General features: G+C 41.5%; 1 protein-coding gene across 2 annotated transcripts; it reads left to right on the plus strand.

Moving 5' to 3' along the window:
- The first annotated feature begins 7185 nt into the window (after positions 1-7185).
- On the plus strand, positions 7186-14366 carry slitrk3a (SLIT and NTRK-like family, member 3a). Of its 2 annotated transcripts, none has more exons than XM_037268682.1 (4): positions 7186-7923; positions 8345-8431; positions 8715-8795; positions 9919-14366. In XM_037268682.1, exon 4 carries the CDS (start codon positions 9977-9979, stop codon positions 12683-12685), a length of 2709 nt encoding a protein of 902 aa, XP_037124577.1. In that variant the 5' UTR covers positions 7186-7923; positions 8345-8431; positions 8715-8795; positions 9919-9976; the 3' UTR covers positions 12686-14366. The 2 variants fall into 2 exon arrangements, with proteins under 2 accessions (XP_037124577.1, XP_037124576.1); XM_037268681.1 differs by lacking the exon at positions 8715-8795 and having other exon boundaries at positions 7187-7784; positions 7875-7923.

Genomic DNA, 14366 nt, shown 5'->3' on the forward strand with positions numbered 1-14366 from the left:
GAAAAAGATAAAGCCCACTTTTGAGTTTGAAAATGCCTCACACTTTGAAGGATAGATTGTTTTCTATTCTGTGTAAAATAAATCCAATAGAATTATTTTAATCTGAACACAGCGGTTCTGACTGAATTCATGTTTCAAGGTCTTTCAGTAAATAAGAAATGTAAGTTTTCATCAATTAGTTTCTGTCATAAATGTGTATCACAAAATTAGGTAATGCTTTGCTATTTGCCAATGTATGGTATAAAAGCAATCAAATTAATATGAAATTAATGATGTCTATAAGGAAGCCATATTTCCTGGATGACAAAGAGGACATGCTGGTCAGTGTATGAAAGGGAACCAAACACTTTTGTTTGGTCAGGGAGTACTGAAGGCTGCTTTTCACCAAAACGCCCAAATCTGGGCTGCGATGTAGCTGCAATATGGAGTTGAATACATATTACAACTAAAGCACAAATGGAGAGATTTACGTACGTCAGTGGAAAGATAACATCCCTGCCTCCAACAAGCACACAAGTGAAAATGGTTGTCTTTATTTCTGTGTGGTTGTACTTTGGAATTAAACAACTATCCATGACCTTATACAAACTCTACAAGGTCTGTTGACTGTGAAATATTGCAAAAGGTTGGGATGCTCGATAAAGCAAAAGTCCTGGTCTCTTTCTTATTTACTCTCTGAGCAAGGCAGACGTTTTTTTTTTAAAAGTTGTTATTGTAAGCAGCGTCAGGCATCCCAGTCAGTCCATCATACAAGGCCGTCCAACTCATCTTACAAAGTGACAACAAAAATCCATCACATTTTCACTGGCAAGAAAGAATGACTGGTCGGTGAAGCCAACAAATAATTTTTCACTTGTATTGATGATCCATTTGCAACAAAAGCCTCAAGTGAGCTTGGTTGATCCTTGATATATAGTCTTTTATACAATATTCTGCTGATACAAATGTCACATTCAATGCAAATGTTGGTTCTGGAGAGAAATTACACACTTCAAGGGATAAAATATTGAAAAACACCAATCAAGTTTCCATATACAGCTTCTTGCCAAGTGAAGGGCTGCGATACGAAACCACATGAACCAAAATATTGGGACAAAGAAAAAGAATGTGTATAGCGATGCCCCATGCAGTTATAATCACTTCCACTTTTATGGGGAATTTTCTAAAATATTTCAAAATATTTGTCCAGTTGTCCAGAAAAGGCAAAAGCAGAAAGGTCAGAGGTCACTGTTGTTGGATAATGACACCTGACACACAATTTACTGTAAGCTACATTTAATTAATCCTAAGGGTGAAGCATTGCTCAATGGACTTGGACTTGTTTGGCTTTTCTTCGCAGAGCTCAAAACAAACTGACATTTTATACGTTTGCTTGTTTATGTTTATTTTGCTGCTGGTATGTTATTTTTATCCTTGTAGATCAGTCCAGAAATGTCCAAAGCATAAACTACTTTTGCCTCATAGAGGTCATATAGTTGACCCAGTTCTTCCTGTTCATTCCCCTTTATGAAGAACTGGAATCCGAGTGAAATTTTACAACAGAGGGACTAAAAAAAAGACACCACTAACAGACTCATAGAATTCACTGTTCATGATAGGAGTCTTTTTTTTATCATTTCTCCCTCGTCTTATTACTCTCCTATTCCCTGCTCTTTTCGCTGTATCATGATCATGTTCGCTTTGGGAACCTCTATTTAGCTTGTCATTTCACCCTGATATTTACTCTTCAGTTGCTATTATTATACTGAAACTGTGGAGGGTTTCTGTTTCTGGACCTGGATTCGACACCTCTGCTTCCAGTGTGATCAATTTCAACCGCAATCTAATGAGGATGCAACTTTTTGGTTATTGTGGTTTGGCAATGTCCCTCAAAAACAGGAAAATACGTTTTTTTTTTAATGTTACTTTGAAGGATCACCCCATTAAATTGTAAACTATGTTCATAGCTAAGATAAGATAAGATAAGATAATTAATGATGTTTCTAAGGGTCCATGACTAACTTCACCTAGATAACTGTAATGCATCAAGGCTGTACTTGCACTGCAACATTTTGAGGTCTGCAAGTGTGTTCTGTAGTGTCTCGTGTCTTGCCTTTTGTTTGCATTTTTGAGCACAGTGGATTAATTGTCAACGCGGCAAAAAGTGAAAGAAAAAGTTCTGAAAATAGTTAATAATTACTCCAGTGATCTCTCCATATGAAGCCCCGAAAACATTTTCAAATTATTTATCCAGTACAAAAATTGCTCCATTTACCTCAGATGTCTCACTTTGACATTAGTTGACAACATCACTTTAAATTTCCAAAGCATTACGATTCTTTTGTTCTCGTAAGTGCATGTGAGCATATTTGATGTTTTCCAGACCTTACCATGATACTTATCCTGTCATCCTCATCCTTCTATTTATTCTGTTGTAACTTTACCAGGAAAAAAACAGATGAGCCAGCAACCTATAGTTCCTGCTTGCCACACATACATATGTCTCCTGGGAAGAAAACAGTCTGTTGAAATGAGGTCTCCGAGCACTCGTGGCGTGGGTATTTCTGCTCAGACAGTTTGAGGCTAGGAAAGCAGAAATGGCTTTAGGCTAAAATCATAGACATGACCATGTGTGTGTGAGCATGTTCCACATGGGCTATTGGCAAGATCACCATCGCTGGCAAAAGCATGCAGCAAGATTGCCCCGGAGATAAACAAAGCTTGGACACATGCAGGGTGCAGACACATTGTCTATGATGTATTAACAGGACAGTCCTTGTGGTTAGGATTACTGTACCCTATATCGAAGTGCGGGAAATTAAACAATGAAAATAAGTAAAATATAAATACAATTGAAGATTAAGTTTAATCTTAGTAAACGAATAACAGTCTCTTCAAAAATCACCCAAACTGAAATAATTAAAGAACCATACAAATAATATAACATTTATGCCCTCATCCATTCCATTAACTAAAGCACAGGTGTCAAACTCAAGGCCCGGGGGCCAGATACGGCCTGCCGCATCATTTTATGTGGCCCGTGAAGACAAATTGTGCATCAAATTCGTGTGTCATTACTAGAATTGCAAATTGTCTTCACTTTTAATATCTTTTTTTTTAAATATTTGACCAGTTTTTACTTGTCTGATTTGAAAACGAGTTATTTGTCATTGTTTTGTAGCTTTTACTGTATATAATATGAGGTGCTCATACATTTATTTGGGTTGACAGTCATAATGGCCCTCCGAAAGAAGCTATGACCAATGCAGCCCGCGAAAAAAATTAGTTTGACACCCCTGAACTAAAGATAAAAAAGTTATTTATCATTTATTTATAGTTAATTTACTTTGCAGTTCAGTGTCTGTGGCCCTTTCGAATTGTTTAAATCCATTGGAAAGCATTTGAAGCTGCAATACGTCCAGTGCAAACGACGACTGTTCACACTGAAATGTTTGAGTAAATTTATTGTTTGTTCGCTACCTACATAGCAAGGTCCGCTAAACTAGTATGCTACTAGAAAAAAATCAGACCTGGCACAGTGTTCAAACCGCTCATGATACGCATATGAAATGTTGCTGTATGACTTTGACCTTATTAAACTAATACATAAGATATCTATTTAAATGAAAAACATTGCTTGAACATGTGTGTCTGTGCCGGTGTGAACTCAGTCTTGTGACGGATGAAATGCAGACATGTCAACTAGAACAGGGAGTACCCAACTGAATCATTAAACCTTGAGCTTCGAATAATGCAAGACACTCAAAGAAACATTTTTTCTGCTGTTTTTATATTCCATACTTTTAACTCAAAGAGGTATAGAGGAAATCTACTGTGATGGAGCAGTGCTACTGAGACAACGATCTGGCTTTCAAATTTTCAATGCCAGTGTGTATTTTCAGGAGGTCAATAGAAAAGAAAAGAAAGTGCCGTCTCGCTCATTTCTTATCTTTGGTTGCTCTTTTGTCCAAGACCCCATTCACCAAGTGGCTTAACACTTCTCTTCCTTCACGTAAAATTTACATTTACAAGACGTCAGTGATGTACTATGCAAAATTAAATTGCTATTGACTTTAATATCGGAATGCAGTGCACTGTCCTGGTGAACATAAAACATGTAATTAATGTTTAATTTTCCCAGCTGTGCAGCGTTTATATTCGCGAGGCTCAAACGAAGTGACACACTATGCACATGAACATGTTTCTTTGTACATTGTGCAAAGTTTTGGTATTTAATTTTCATGGGTATTTTTTTTTTTGAGTCACATGTCGTGATATATTTTTGTTAAGAAATTCTGACAGAATATTGCCAATATCGTAGATATGAAATTGTTTGTGGGCCACAATCGTCACAATATTGAATCGTGACTTACCCTATCGTCCCACCTCTGATTGTCACATTCTCCCTCTGCCTCGTGTTCTTTTCACACAGGGCAGATCATTATTTTCATTGAGATCCAGGCTAGAAATTCAAGGCCAGGCCATGCAAGGACGATTTAGAAAGATCACGCAGCAACTAATACAGTTCTCGGCTTTCTTCCAGTGCTCCAGGAGGCCTGGCTTGCCATGTCTTGCAGCTGTCAGTCATGATGTCATAGACATTCTTTGTTTTGAACAGGGAACGGAATAATGAAAAAGCACATGCTTCTCATTAATGGAATCATGTCATGCTTTTTAATGACTCATAGCAGATCGTGACTAGCCACAGACTAAGCAGCGATGAAACTGACGTACACAAATCCTCTTCCTGTTTCACTCTTTTTAGCGTAGGCTTCTGGCTTTCTTCAACAAATTCAGTTAGAATTGACTACATCGACAGGTAGGAAAGTAAGGCGATCATCAGGTAGAGAGAGCAGACAGCTGCTTCTGTGGAGTGGCAGCCAGACCAGGAGGTAAACAAGAACATTCAGACATTGTGACTCCGATACAGTTAAGCTGACTGTCCGCTTGAGAACAAGAAGCGGAAAACTTTTAATGGAGACCATTACAAGTTTAAATGGAAGGATCTTTAGTCCATCTCCTCTAGCAATTTTATTATCAGAACTATGCAAGCATTGCGACTACCAGTAATTTGTACATCTGTATCAAACAAACACAATCTATGCCATAGAAATAACAGAGGGACGATTTTCAGCACAGTTGACATTTTACCGTGCTACATTTCATGTTAAGGTTCTATCCATGTTGTTTTCAATGTATTTTGGTCGCCATGGTGACAGAGATGAGCCTTAATATTACTGCACCTAAGATGCCCTGAAAAGTTCAATTAACACCTGCTTTGTTCAAGTAGACACTTAGTATTTCACACATAACACACTCAATAGGGAGTTAGGGTGCATATGCCTACTGGAAGAAAAAAAGGAGAAAACCCGCAAAGACCCAGTCGATTTACATTCCAACGCTTACATGAGGTCAAATGTTTGCTGGAGTGAGTGAAAGAATGAGATCAGTGTTTTGAAAAAGTTGTACTCTGTGGGATCCTTGTTTCATGCTGGAATCGTAACAGTGTTCCAGCCAGTATTTCTTCACTCTGTGGAGCCCGCCGAGGATGAAAGTGGAATAAAAAAAACAAGATGAGATAAAGGATGCAACAATGAAGGTTGCTCATCAGAGCCCATTCAGGTTATTCATTTTCATCACAATGTCATCACAAAACGGCTGTGACAGTCCAACTGCTTAATTTTCTTTTCTTCTGGCATTTTGAACTGATACTTGTATGTCCATTTTCCGTAACGGCTGCCAAAATCACAAAATGCCACAGTCTTTATAATTAGCTGTAACATTTCGGGTCACAAGTTCTTCATTGTGACAAATGCCAACCTACAGTATATACAACATGTTCACTGTGTTGAATGAATGTTTTTGAGTGACCCCATGTCATTCTGTGTGACATTAGCTGTCAGACCGAAGGAGTGAACGATGGCTTTTCATAAAGAAGAATGTCAGTTTTTGTCGACCAGCAGCTGCTCACAAATGCTTCTCTGAAATATCACGTCCGCTGCCCGTCTTCTCGGGTGGGCTGAAGGGAACCATCAAACCAGCTGGGTGTTGCCCCAAAATTCATTGGATGTTTGACCTCAATGATCATATAATTTTATGCTCTTTTCTATCTAAGGACTTCAGAGATTTTCCCAGCTCTTAGCCGGAAAAGAGCAGCCTCTTTTTGGACAATGACATGACATATAAAACGAGAGAGAGAGTTACTTGCGGTTAGATATTGATTGATTGAGACCTTATACGACAGCAAAATATGCGGAACAGCAGTGACATGGAGTAACGTGAACTGGGAAGCATTAACGACAATGACAACAAATTTGGAGAGATGTTTCATATCCATGGCCTTGTTTTAGAGAATTCTTTGATATTGTGGCAACACAATGATTTGTTTCTGTGCCAGCCTAAAAGCCACCAGCTCATGGTGGTCAAAAATATCCATCTAGTCTGGAAGAACAGATCATCAGTCATCTGTAATTTTGTAGGTATCATAAACAAACTCGGCATTTTTTATTTTTCAGTTCACATACTTGCCAAGCTATGAATATAAGTTTTGATAGGGATTTTATTTTTTCTTAATGATACAAGAGGGAAACTTTTTTGCGTGCTGATAAGTTTTGTATTTTGTTGTTCCAGGTTATCAAAATTGATACTGACAATGTATACAACTGACAATGAAACATAATTTGTACTTTTGTAGTTTAATGCATCTCATCTCTTTTTTTTACGTAAAGTCAATGAGTTGACTCAATAGCCTACCACTTCTACTTTTACCAGGGTCTTTTTTGTTGTCAAAGAAAATATCTGTATTTCTACATCAGCACAAATGTGAGCACCGACGCAATTTGCATGTCGAGGGATACACGATACCACGTTTGTCTTTGCAGAGCGGGTTGAGGTGACGTTGTCTCAGTCTGTGCTTTGGCTCCCGTTGGTGCTGCTGCCAAAGAACGGACGCGTGTTGCCCGCTGCAGGCGAGACGCGGGAAGGCAAGCAGATCGAGAAAGGAGGGGGGGGGGGGGAGCACAGAGTGTGAATACGCCTCTCCCTTCTTGCTTTAAATAGTCGTGATCACCTGCTGTCGTCATCACAGAGGAGTTGGGCGATTTTAGATGGAATGCCAAACTACTTAATATCTATTCCCAGTAGTAAAATAAACAGAACAATGTCTTTTTCCACTTCAAATGACATACACAGGTCTGCCAGTCTCACTCACACCTATATCACATTATCTTTAGTTCTTTGGCGTGGTGCACGAAAACATCTTCTCACCCAAGATTCCAAATGGTCTCCATCATTCTTTCCCCCTCCTTCTCCTCCTCCTCTCTTTCACTCCCTATCTCTCTTCTCTGCGTCTCTCACCCTTTCCCTCCCTCCAACTCTCCGACTCGCTCAGTCCCTCCTCATCACTCCTGTGACGCACGACAGCAGGCATTTTTTGGACGCGTGGAAAAGAAAGCGAGGCAGCTTGCGGGGGGCAAATGAAACTAAATAAAGGCAGCCGAGCAATCCGTCCACATTCCTGCTGCGTATTGCTCCAACCGTAACGAGGGCACGGTCCTGAGGAGAGTATTGTCACCCGGCTGCGCAGTCGTCGAGCGCGCTCACCCGGGAGGCGGCGGCGGAGGAGGAGGAGGAAGAGGCAGGACGGGCTGGACTCGAGGACTTGCATTTTAAGCACACACAGGAGAGTGGGAAGAAGAAGGGGAGAGAGTCAGAGTCACCGGAGAGCGAGGGAGAGATTTCACATTCCTCTCACGTCTTCATCTCTCCTCTTCCTCCTCTCCTTTAGCCTCAGCCACGGGGAGAGGGTAAGGAGATAGAAAGCGGGAGATGGGGAAGAAAGAGAGCGAAAACTAACAATCAAAGTATTGTTCCCTCGTTTTTTCTTTTTGTTTTAGTACTGCTATTAAATCCCCCAATGCTTCCCAGCTGCAGCACAAACCTAAGGTGAGTTGGCTGATCGTATGCTGTAAATGGGTGTGCAGTTGTCTTTGTCATGTATGCATCTGTGTTAACTTTAACATGATGGTGGAATAGTCGTGTTCTTTTCAGCACGTCAGCCACGGCCAAATGTTGCTGCATTATGCTTGGCATCTCTTTCCACGAGCGCGATGCTCTCTGCTAGATTGAACTCAGTGCTTTCAGTTAAAGAGAAGATTTGGCAGGGCTAATGCAAATACCTTTTGTTGCCTTCTAATATAAAGTATTTAGCATTTTCAACTGAAGTGCGTTTGACTATGAATCAATGCCACATTCTCTTCTACTCCAAGTCGATCTCTACTCTGCATTCCATATCTGCTCCGTCTATTTGCTCTCCAACGCTTTTTTCACCTCCACTTCTGGTTCCTTTTTTTTTCCTCCCCCGCAGCCCGGCATCGGACAGTGTGCAGGACGTTGCGGGCCACAACAGAACACGCCGCAGGAGGATGAAGAAGTGGCAATCCCTCTAAACTAAGTATGTATACCAATTCCACTTCATTGAAATGATTTAAAATTAACAAATAAATAAATTGTATTTTATTTCATAAACATACAAATGTTGAAAAAAAGGATGGAAATCGAGGAATCATAAGATATCACACAATAATGATATTTAATGACTTTTATTTTGCTATTTTTGGGTGCTTTTTCCAAGGAATACGTGCTCACAATTTTCTCTTCATTCGCCGTTTTCACTGGAGGTTCCCCTCTTTTGCCTTTATTCGTTCTTTATTCTTTCTTTTTGCTCTTTAAATCAGAACCGCGGACAGCGGATTTGTTCCGCCAAAGACTTCACTGGATTTCAGCACCCACGGTTGAACGGACAGTTCCCGGAGTCGGTGTGTGCGTCATTGAATGGAACATTACTTCTGTGCTGAACTTTGATTTTTAAACCAGTTACTAAGACGACAGATTAAAATAATAATAATTTTATTTTGGATAATGTTCAAATTATCCGTGTTACTTTTAACCCCAAATGTTTTTGTTTCCTCAAAAATGAGTCGTCCTGAAAATGTAGCTGAAATCCTACTCAGACTTCTCACCTAAACGCAAATGCCGTCAGTGAGGGCAGAGAAAAACCGCGCGCATGATGTGTGCGTGTATGTGTGTGCGTGTGTGTGTTGGTGTGCGGCATTATTTGCATTTTTAACAACCAATAAAAGGTTGTATTTTAACCTCTAAAATAATGTTAATTTTGCATTCATTGAAATGAATCATGAAATCATTTTATTTTTCTATTATATATTTTTTTATTTAGTTTTTTGTTTCCAGTTTTGTCTTAATTTTAATCCTACATTTTGTATTTTTTTTATTCTATTTGTTAGATTAGTTGTATTTTTCTTATTTAATTAATACGCCTCTATGCATGTCTCCTATATACTCATGGACAGTCATACTATATCTGGGATTTATTCCAAAAATGCTGAATATTTAAGTTCGTTCAGCACTCTCGGTCTGCAGTGTATCTTTCACTGCTCTCATTACTTAAGAAGGTGACTGAGTCTCCTGTTATGTAATAAATACACCAGGGGGACGGTGTCTCCTCTTGCTGCTAACCTCACCCACCTGCTGTTGCCATTGTTTATTCATAGCGATAAGCATCTCTGAGGTGATTTATTACAACCTTAGCAGCATATCTGCTGTATTATAAATGGACCTGGGTCTGCTCGGTGATGCTAACGCTATGGGAGATTTGTTTCTCTCGCATGGATATCGCATCCCCGTTCCAAGTCTACTCAGCTCACTTTGTTTGAAGTACCCGTGGCAACATATCAAGAAGTCTCCTGTGTTATTGTATCATTGGGTGGAGTTCATTTGCAAGTGCTTTTCCATTTCACCATGACGAATGCGCGCCTATTCTTGCCACGTCCCACACCTCGAACTTTATTTTTTCAGATTTGTGTGTGTTTGTGTATTACTTTCTACCCCCCTTTTCATTCTCCCTCATTCTCTCTGTTGCAGTGCTGTGAAGTGGCTCTCTTCCTGGAGTCCAGACTTCACCCATCTGGTGTCAGCGAGGATGCTGTGGGTTACCTTGCTGAGCACCATAGCCTTAGGATGGACCACCCCGATCCCATTACTGGAGGACTCGGAGGAGATCGATGAGCCGTGCTTCGAGCCCTGCTACTGCGAGGTCAAAGAGGGCATCTTCCACGTGCACTGTGACAGCAAAGGATTTACAAATGTGAGCCAGATTGCTCAGATATGGAGCCGGCCATTCAAACTCAACCTGCAGAGAAACTCTATGAGGAAGCTCTACTTTAACAGCTTTCTCCATCTAAACAACGCCATATCCATAAATCTCGGTAATAACGCCTTGCAAGACATCCACGCTGGAGCATTCAACGGCTTGGGAATACTCAAACGGCTTTTCTTGCACGAGAACAAACTTGAGATTTTCCGGAATGACACATTCCTCGGACTGGAGAGTTTAGAGTATCTCCAAGCAGACTACAATGTTATCAAAAGGATTGAAAGTGGTGCATTCAGGCACCTCCACAAATTGAGAGTACTTATACTAAATGACAATCTGATTCCACTGCTCCCCAATTATCTCTTCCGGTCTGTTTCGCTAACACATTTGGACCTTAGGGGGAACAGACTAAAGACGTTGCCCTATAAAGGGACGTTGGAGTACGTTGGGCGGAGCTTGATGGAAATTCAGCTGGAGGAGAATCCTTGGAACTGTGTGTGTGAGATTGTCCAGCTAAAGACTTGGCTGGAGAGAATTCCTTATACTGCTCTGGTAGGCGAAATAACATGCGAGTACCCGTTCCATTTACATGGAAAAGACCTACGGGAAATCAAGCGCAATGAGCTGTGCCCTTTGCTCTCCGATTCTGAGATTGAGGCCAAACTGGGAATTCCACGCATCCCATTCAACAATGACAACACGTGGCCTACCAAACCATCCTCCATGCTCTCCTCCTTTCACAACACCGCATCCTCTGCAATAAAGCCCACAAAACGACCTCGTCCCACCAAGAACCCCCCAACACAGCGTAGTATTTACCCAGGCATCAACCAGCCCCCCATTGCCGGCTATCAGACAAGACCTCCAATCCCGATAATTTGTCCCGCCGGATGTATTTGCAACCTTCACATCACTGACTTGGGCCTAACAGTGAACTGTAAGGAGAAAGGCTTTCACAACATCTCTGACCTTTTGCCGAGGCCGCTCAATGCCAAGAAATTATATCTCAGCGGGAACCTAATACAGAAAATTTACCGCTCTGATTTCTGGAACTTCTCGAGTTTGGATTTATTGCATTTAGGCAACAACCGGATATCTTATGTGCAGGAGGGCGCTTTCATCAACCTGCCAAACTTAAAAAGCTTATACCTGAATGGCAATGACATCGAAAGGCTCACCCCCGGGATGTTTCGAGGACTCCAGATGCTGAGCCTACTCTACTTTGAGTATAATGTTATACGAGAGATACAACCAAACGCCTTTTCCCTGATGCCCAACCTGCAGCTGGTTTTTCTCAATGACAACTTGCTGCGCTCCCTCCCCGATGACGTCTTCGCTGGCACCAACCTTGCTCGCCTCAACCTCCGCAACAATTATTTCCTTTCCTTGCCTGTGCGTGGAGTCCTGGAGCACCTGACCTCTATTGTCCAAGTCGACCTTCATCAGAACCCCTGGGAGTGCTCCTGCGATATCATCCCTCTCAAACAATGGGTGGAAAAGCTCTCCTCTGTCATTGTGGTTGGAGATGTCATCTGCAAGACGCCAGAGTTTGCCTTTGGGAAGGATTTGCGTTCATTAGAGGTTGAAGTACTTTGTCCTGAACTTAAATATTCCTTAGGCTCCTTACCCGCTCAGCCTGGTGGGGATGACCTCACCACCAGGAGTACTGGAATGGGGGAGGCAGCTGTAAGAGATGCAGTTCCGTTGTCCGTCCTCATCCTCAGCCTCCTCATCCTCTTCATCTCTGCTGTGTTTGTAGCAGCCGGGCTGTTTGCCTTTGTTCTTCGTCGGAGGAAGAAGCTGCCCTTCAGGAAGCGTTCTGAGGTGGATCTGACAGGGATCCAGATGCAATGCAGGATTTTTGAGGATGCGCCAAGGCAGAGCAGCGCCGGCAACTCGAGTACACTGGAGAAGCCAACCCCCAGCTTGCACACACACACTCATCCCAGTCACTCACATTCCCATGGCCATGTTTATGATTACATCCCACATCCTGTGACTCAGATGTGTAACAACCCCATCTATAAGCCCCGAGAGGGGGAGATAGCAGCACCGTCAGATGAAGACAGAGGGCAGTTTTCAGCCAAGAAAGACAATGGAAGCAGCAGTAGCAGCAACAACTATCGAACCTTGTTAGAGAAAGAAAGAGAGTGGAGCCTGGCTATTTCCAACTCTCAACTCAACACCATCGTCGGTGTCAACCACACCACAGCCGACTTTGCAGGACTTCATGAGAACGGTGGACTCTGCCCCACGGTCATTGACAGTCAAAGGCCCACGCCTACCGTCGGTTTCGTGGACTGCCTTTACGGGACCGCTTCCAAAATCAAGGACATGCACGTGGCACATGCACACCCACCTGGCATGCAGTACCCAGATTTGCAACAGGACGCTCGGCTGAAGGAGACTTTGCTTTTCACGGCGGGGAAAGGCTGCTACCCCGAACCGTCCCAAAGCGATTACCTGGAGTTAAGGGCCAAACTCCAAACCAAGCCGGATTACCTCGAAGTGTTGGAAAAATCGTATCGGTTTTAACATTTGTAGCTCAGAGGAGAAAGGCCTGACATGATCACTTTGTTATCCTTAAAACACAACCACCCAAAACCAATATTAGAAGAAAGTCAATCTGAACAAGGCAGCATGATACGAAATAAAACATATTACAGTGCCGCCTAAATCTTTACGGAGGAGAGGTTGTTCTCAGATGTTTCAATCAAGTGCCTTTTTTTTCAGAGTAGCCAGCAATGTCAGCATCTGTTATTTTTATAATATAAATATATCTACTTGCTGAGAGGAGTGCATTAGAGGACTAAGAGAGGCACTAGGGAATAAAAAAATATACACCACAATCCTGAAATCCTTTGTTTATGGAATTCCCTCGACACACGGGAGCAGGACGTCTCCCTGAATTGAAGGGTTATTCTCTGCTTCTTTTACCCCTCACTAGGATGTACAAAGACCCGGAGGCCATGCACATAAAGGCTATGGGAAATCAGTGGAAGATGGATAAAACAAATATGAATACGAACTGCAGTTTGCTGCATGCACTCGCTGCAGTGCAGGAAGATGAGGGGTGTGGGGTGGCATTGAGGTGGTTGCAATTCATCACATTGTGAACAAAGATACTGCAACGTATTAACAGTTCAGTGTTCTATTTAATTTTTATATCTTATGACTATGGCTGTTACCATTAATTAGGACTTCTGTCTCTATCAGGGTGCTTCTCATAAAAGATGCGCCAATGAGGCACGGATGGTCAAACATTTGTGAATATTATTATCAGACAACGCTCAAGTTTTTCTGGATATTTCCATGCACTTTGTTAAACCTCCACTCTCCACACAATTGTCTCTGGATCCTGCCCCTGCCCCCCCTCCTTGTCCTTGCCCCATCATCACCCACTAACAGCTTTGTAGGAGGCACTTTTAATGTTTTCTCTCTCACACAAAGATTTGAAGAAAAAATGTGCATATATTTATTCTGTAATTTCAGTGAAGACTTTAATTGTAAAGGTAATGTTAAATCAATGTACAGTGATTATGCGTCTGGTATAGCCTTCTTAATAAAAAGAAACTTCAAACAGATGTCAGGAGACATTGAGGTGCGTTGGGGAATACTGGTCTGTGTTATTGTTCACGAGTGGTGAAAGTAGAATCTTAAACTAGATTTGGGTTCAGGAGAATTCAGTAAAAATTAATTTGAACTGGATAGTTTTCTAGCAAAACGGCAGTCAATGCACAATCTTTAAAAAATATTACTGAGTCACCTTTGCTTTTCTTCTTGTTTACTTTTGCACAAAATACTACTGAATTCAGGCTCCTGAGATACTGAAGGAAAAAAAAAAGTTTCATATTTTTGGGGTTGGTTGATCACATTTATTTCAATACTACACTGGTCTTTCTACGTGTTTAATTTTCTTGGGGGAAAAGCAAAATGATGCCTAAACTAAACTAAATATACGTACGTGTGTCAATTGGCAGTGTTCGGTTTTCAATGATGTAACCTGTCAAAGAATGAGTGAGCTGGAGTGTTAAGAAGCTATCTATCTATCAATCTATATGTAATTGCGCTAATGCCCCAAAACTAGCAGTGTTGTTTTAGTCCACTGGAGGACAACACGAAAATGATTTGCCCCCGAGAGTAGATTCAGAATTACGAATTCTATTTACTTTCTTGTTATTTTAGTACATAATAAATTTCAACCCCCCCCTGAAAA

The sequence above is a fragment of the Syngnathus acus genome, chromosome 13 (assembly GCF_901709675.1).
Source record: "Syngnathus acus chromosome 13, fSynAcu1.2, whole genome shotgun sequence".
Taxonomy (NCBI): Eukaryota; Metazoa; Chordata; class Actinopteri; order Syngnathiformes; family Syngnathidae; genus Syngnathus; species Syngnathus acus.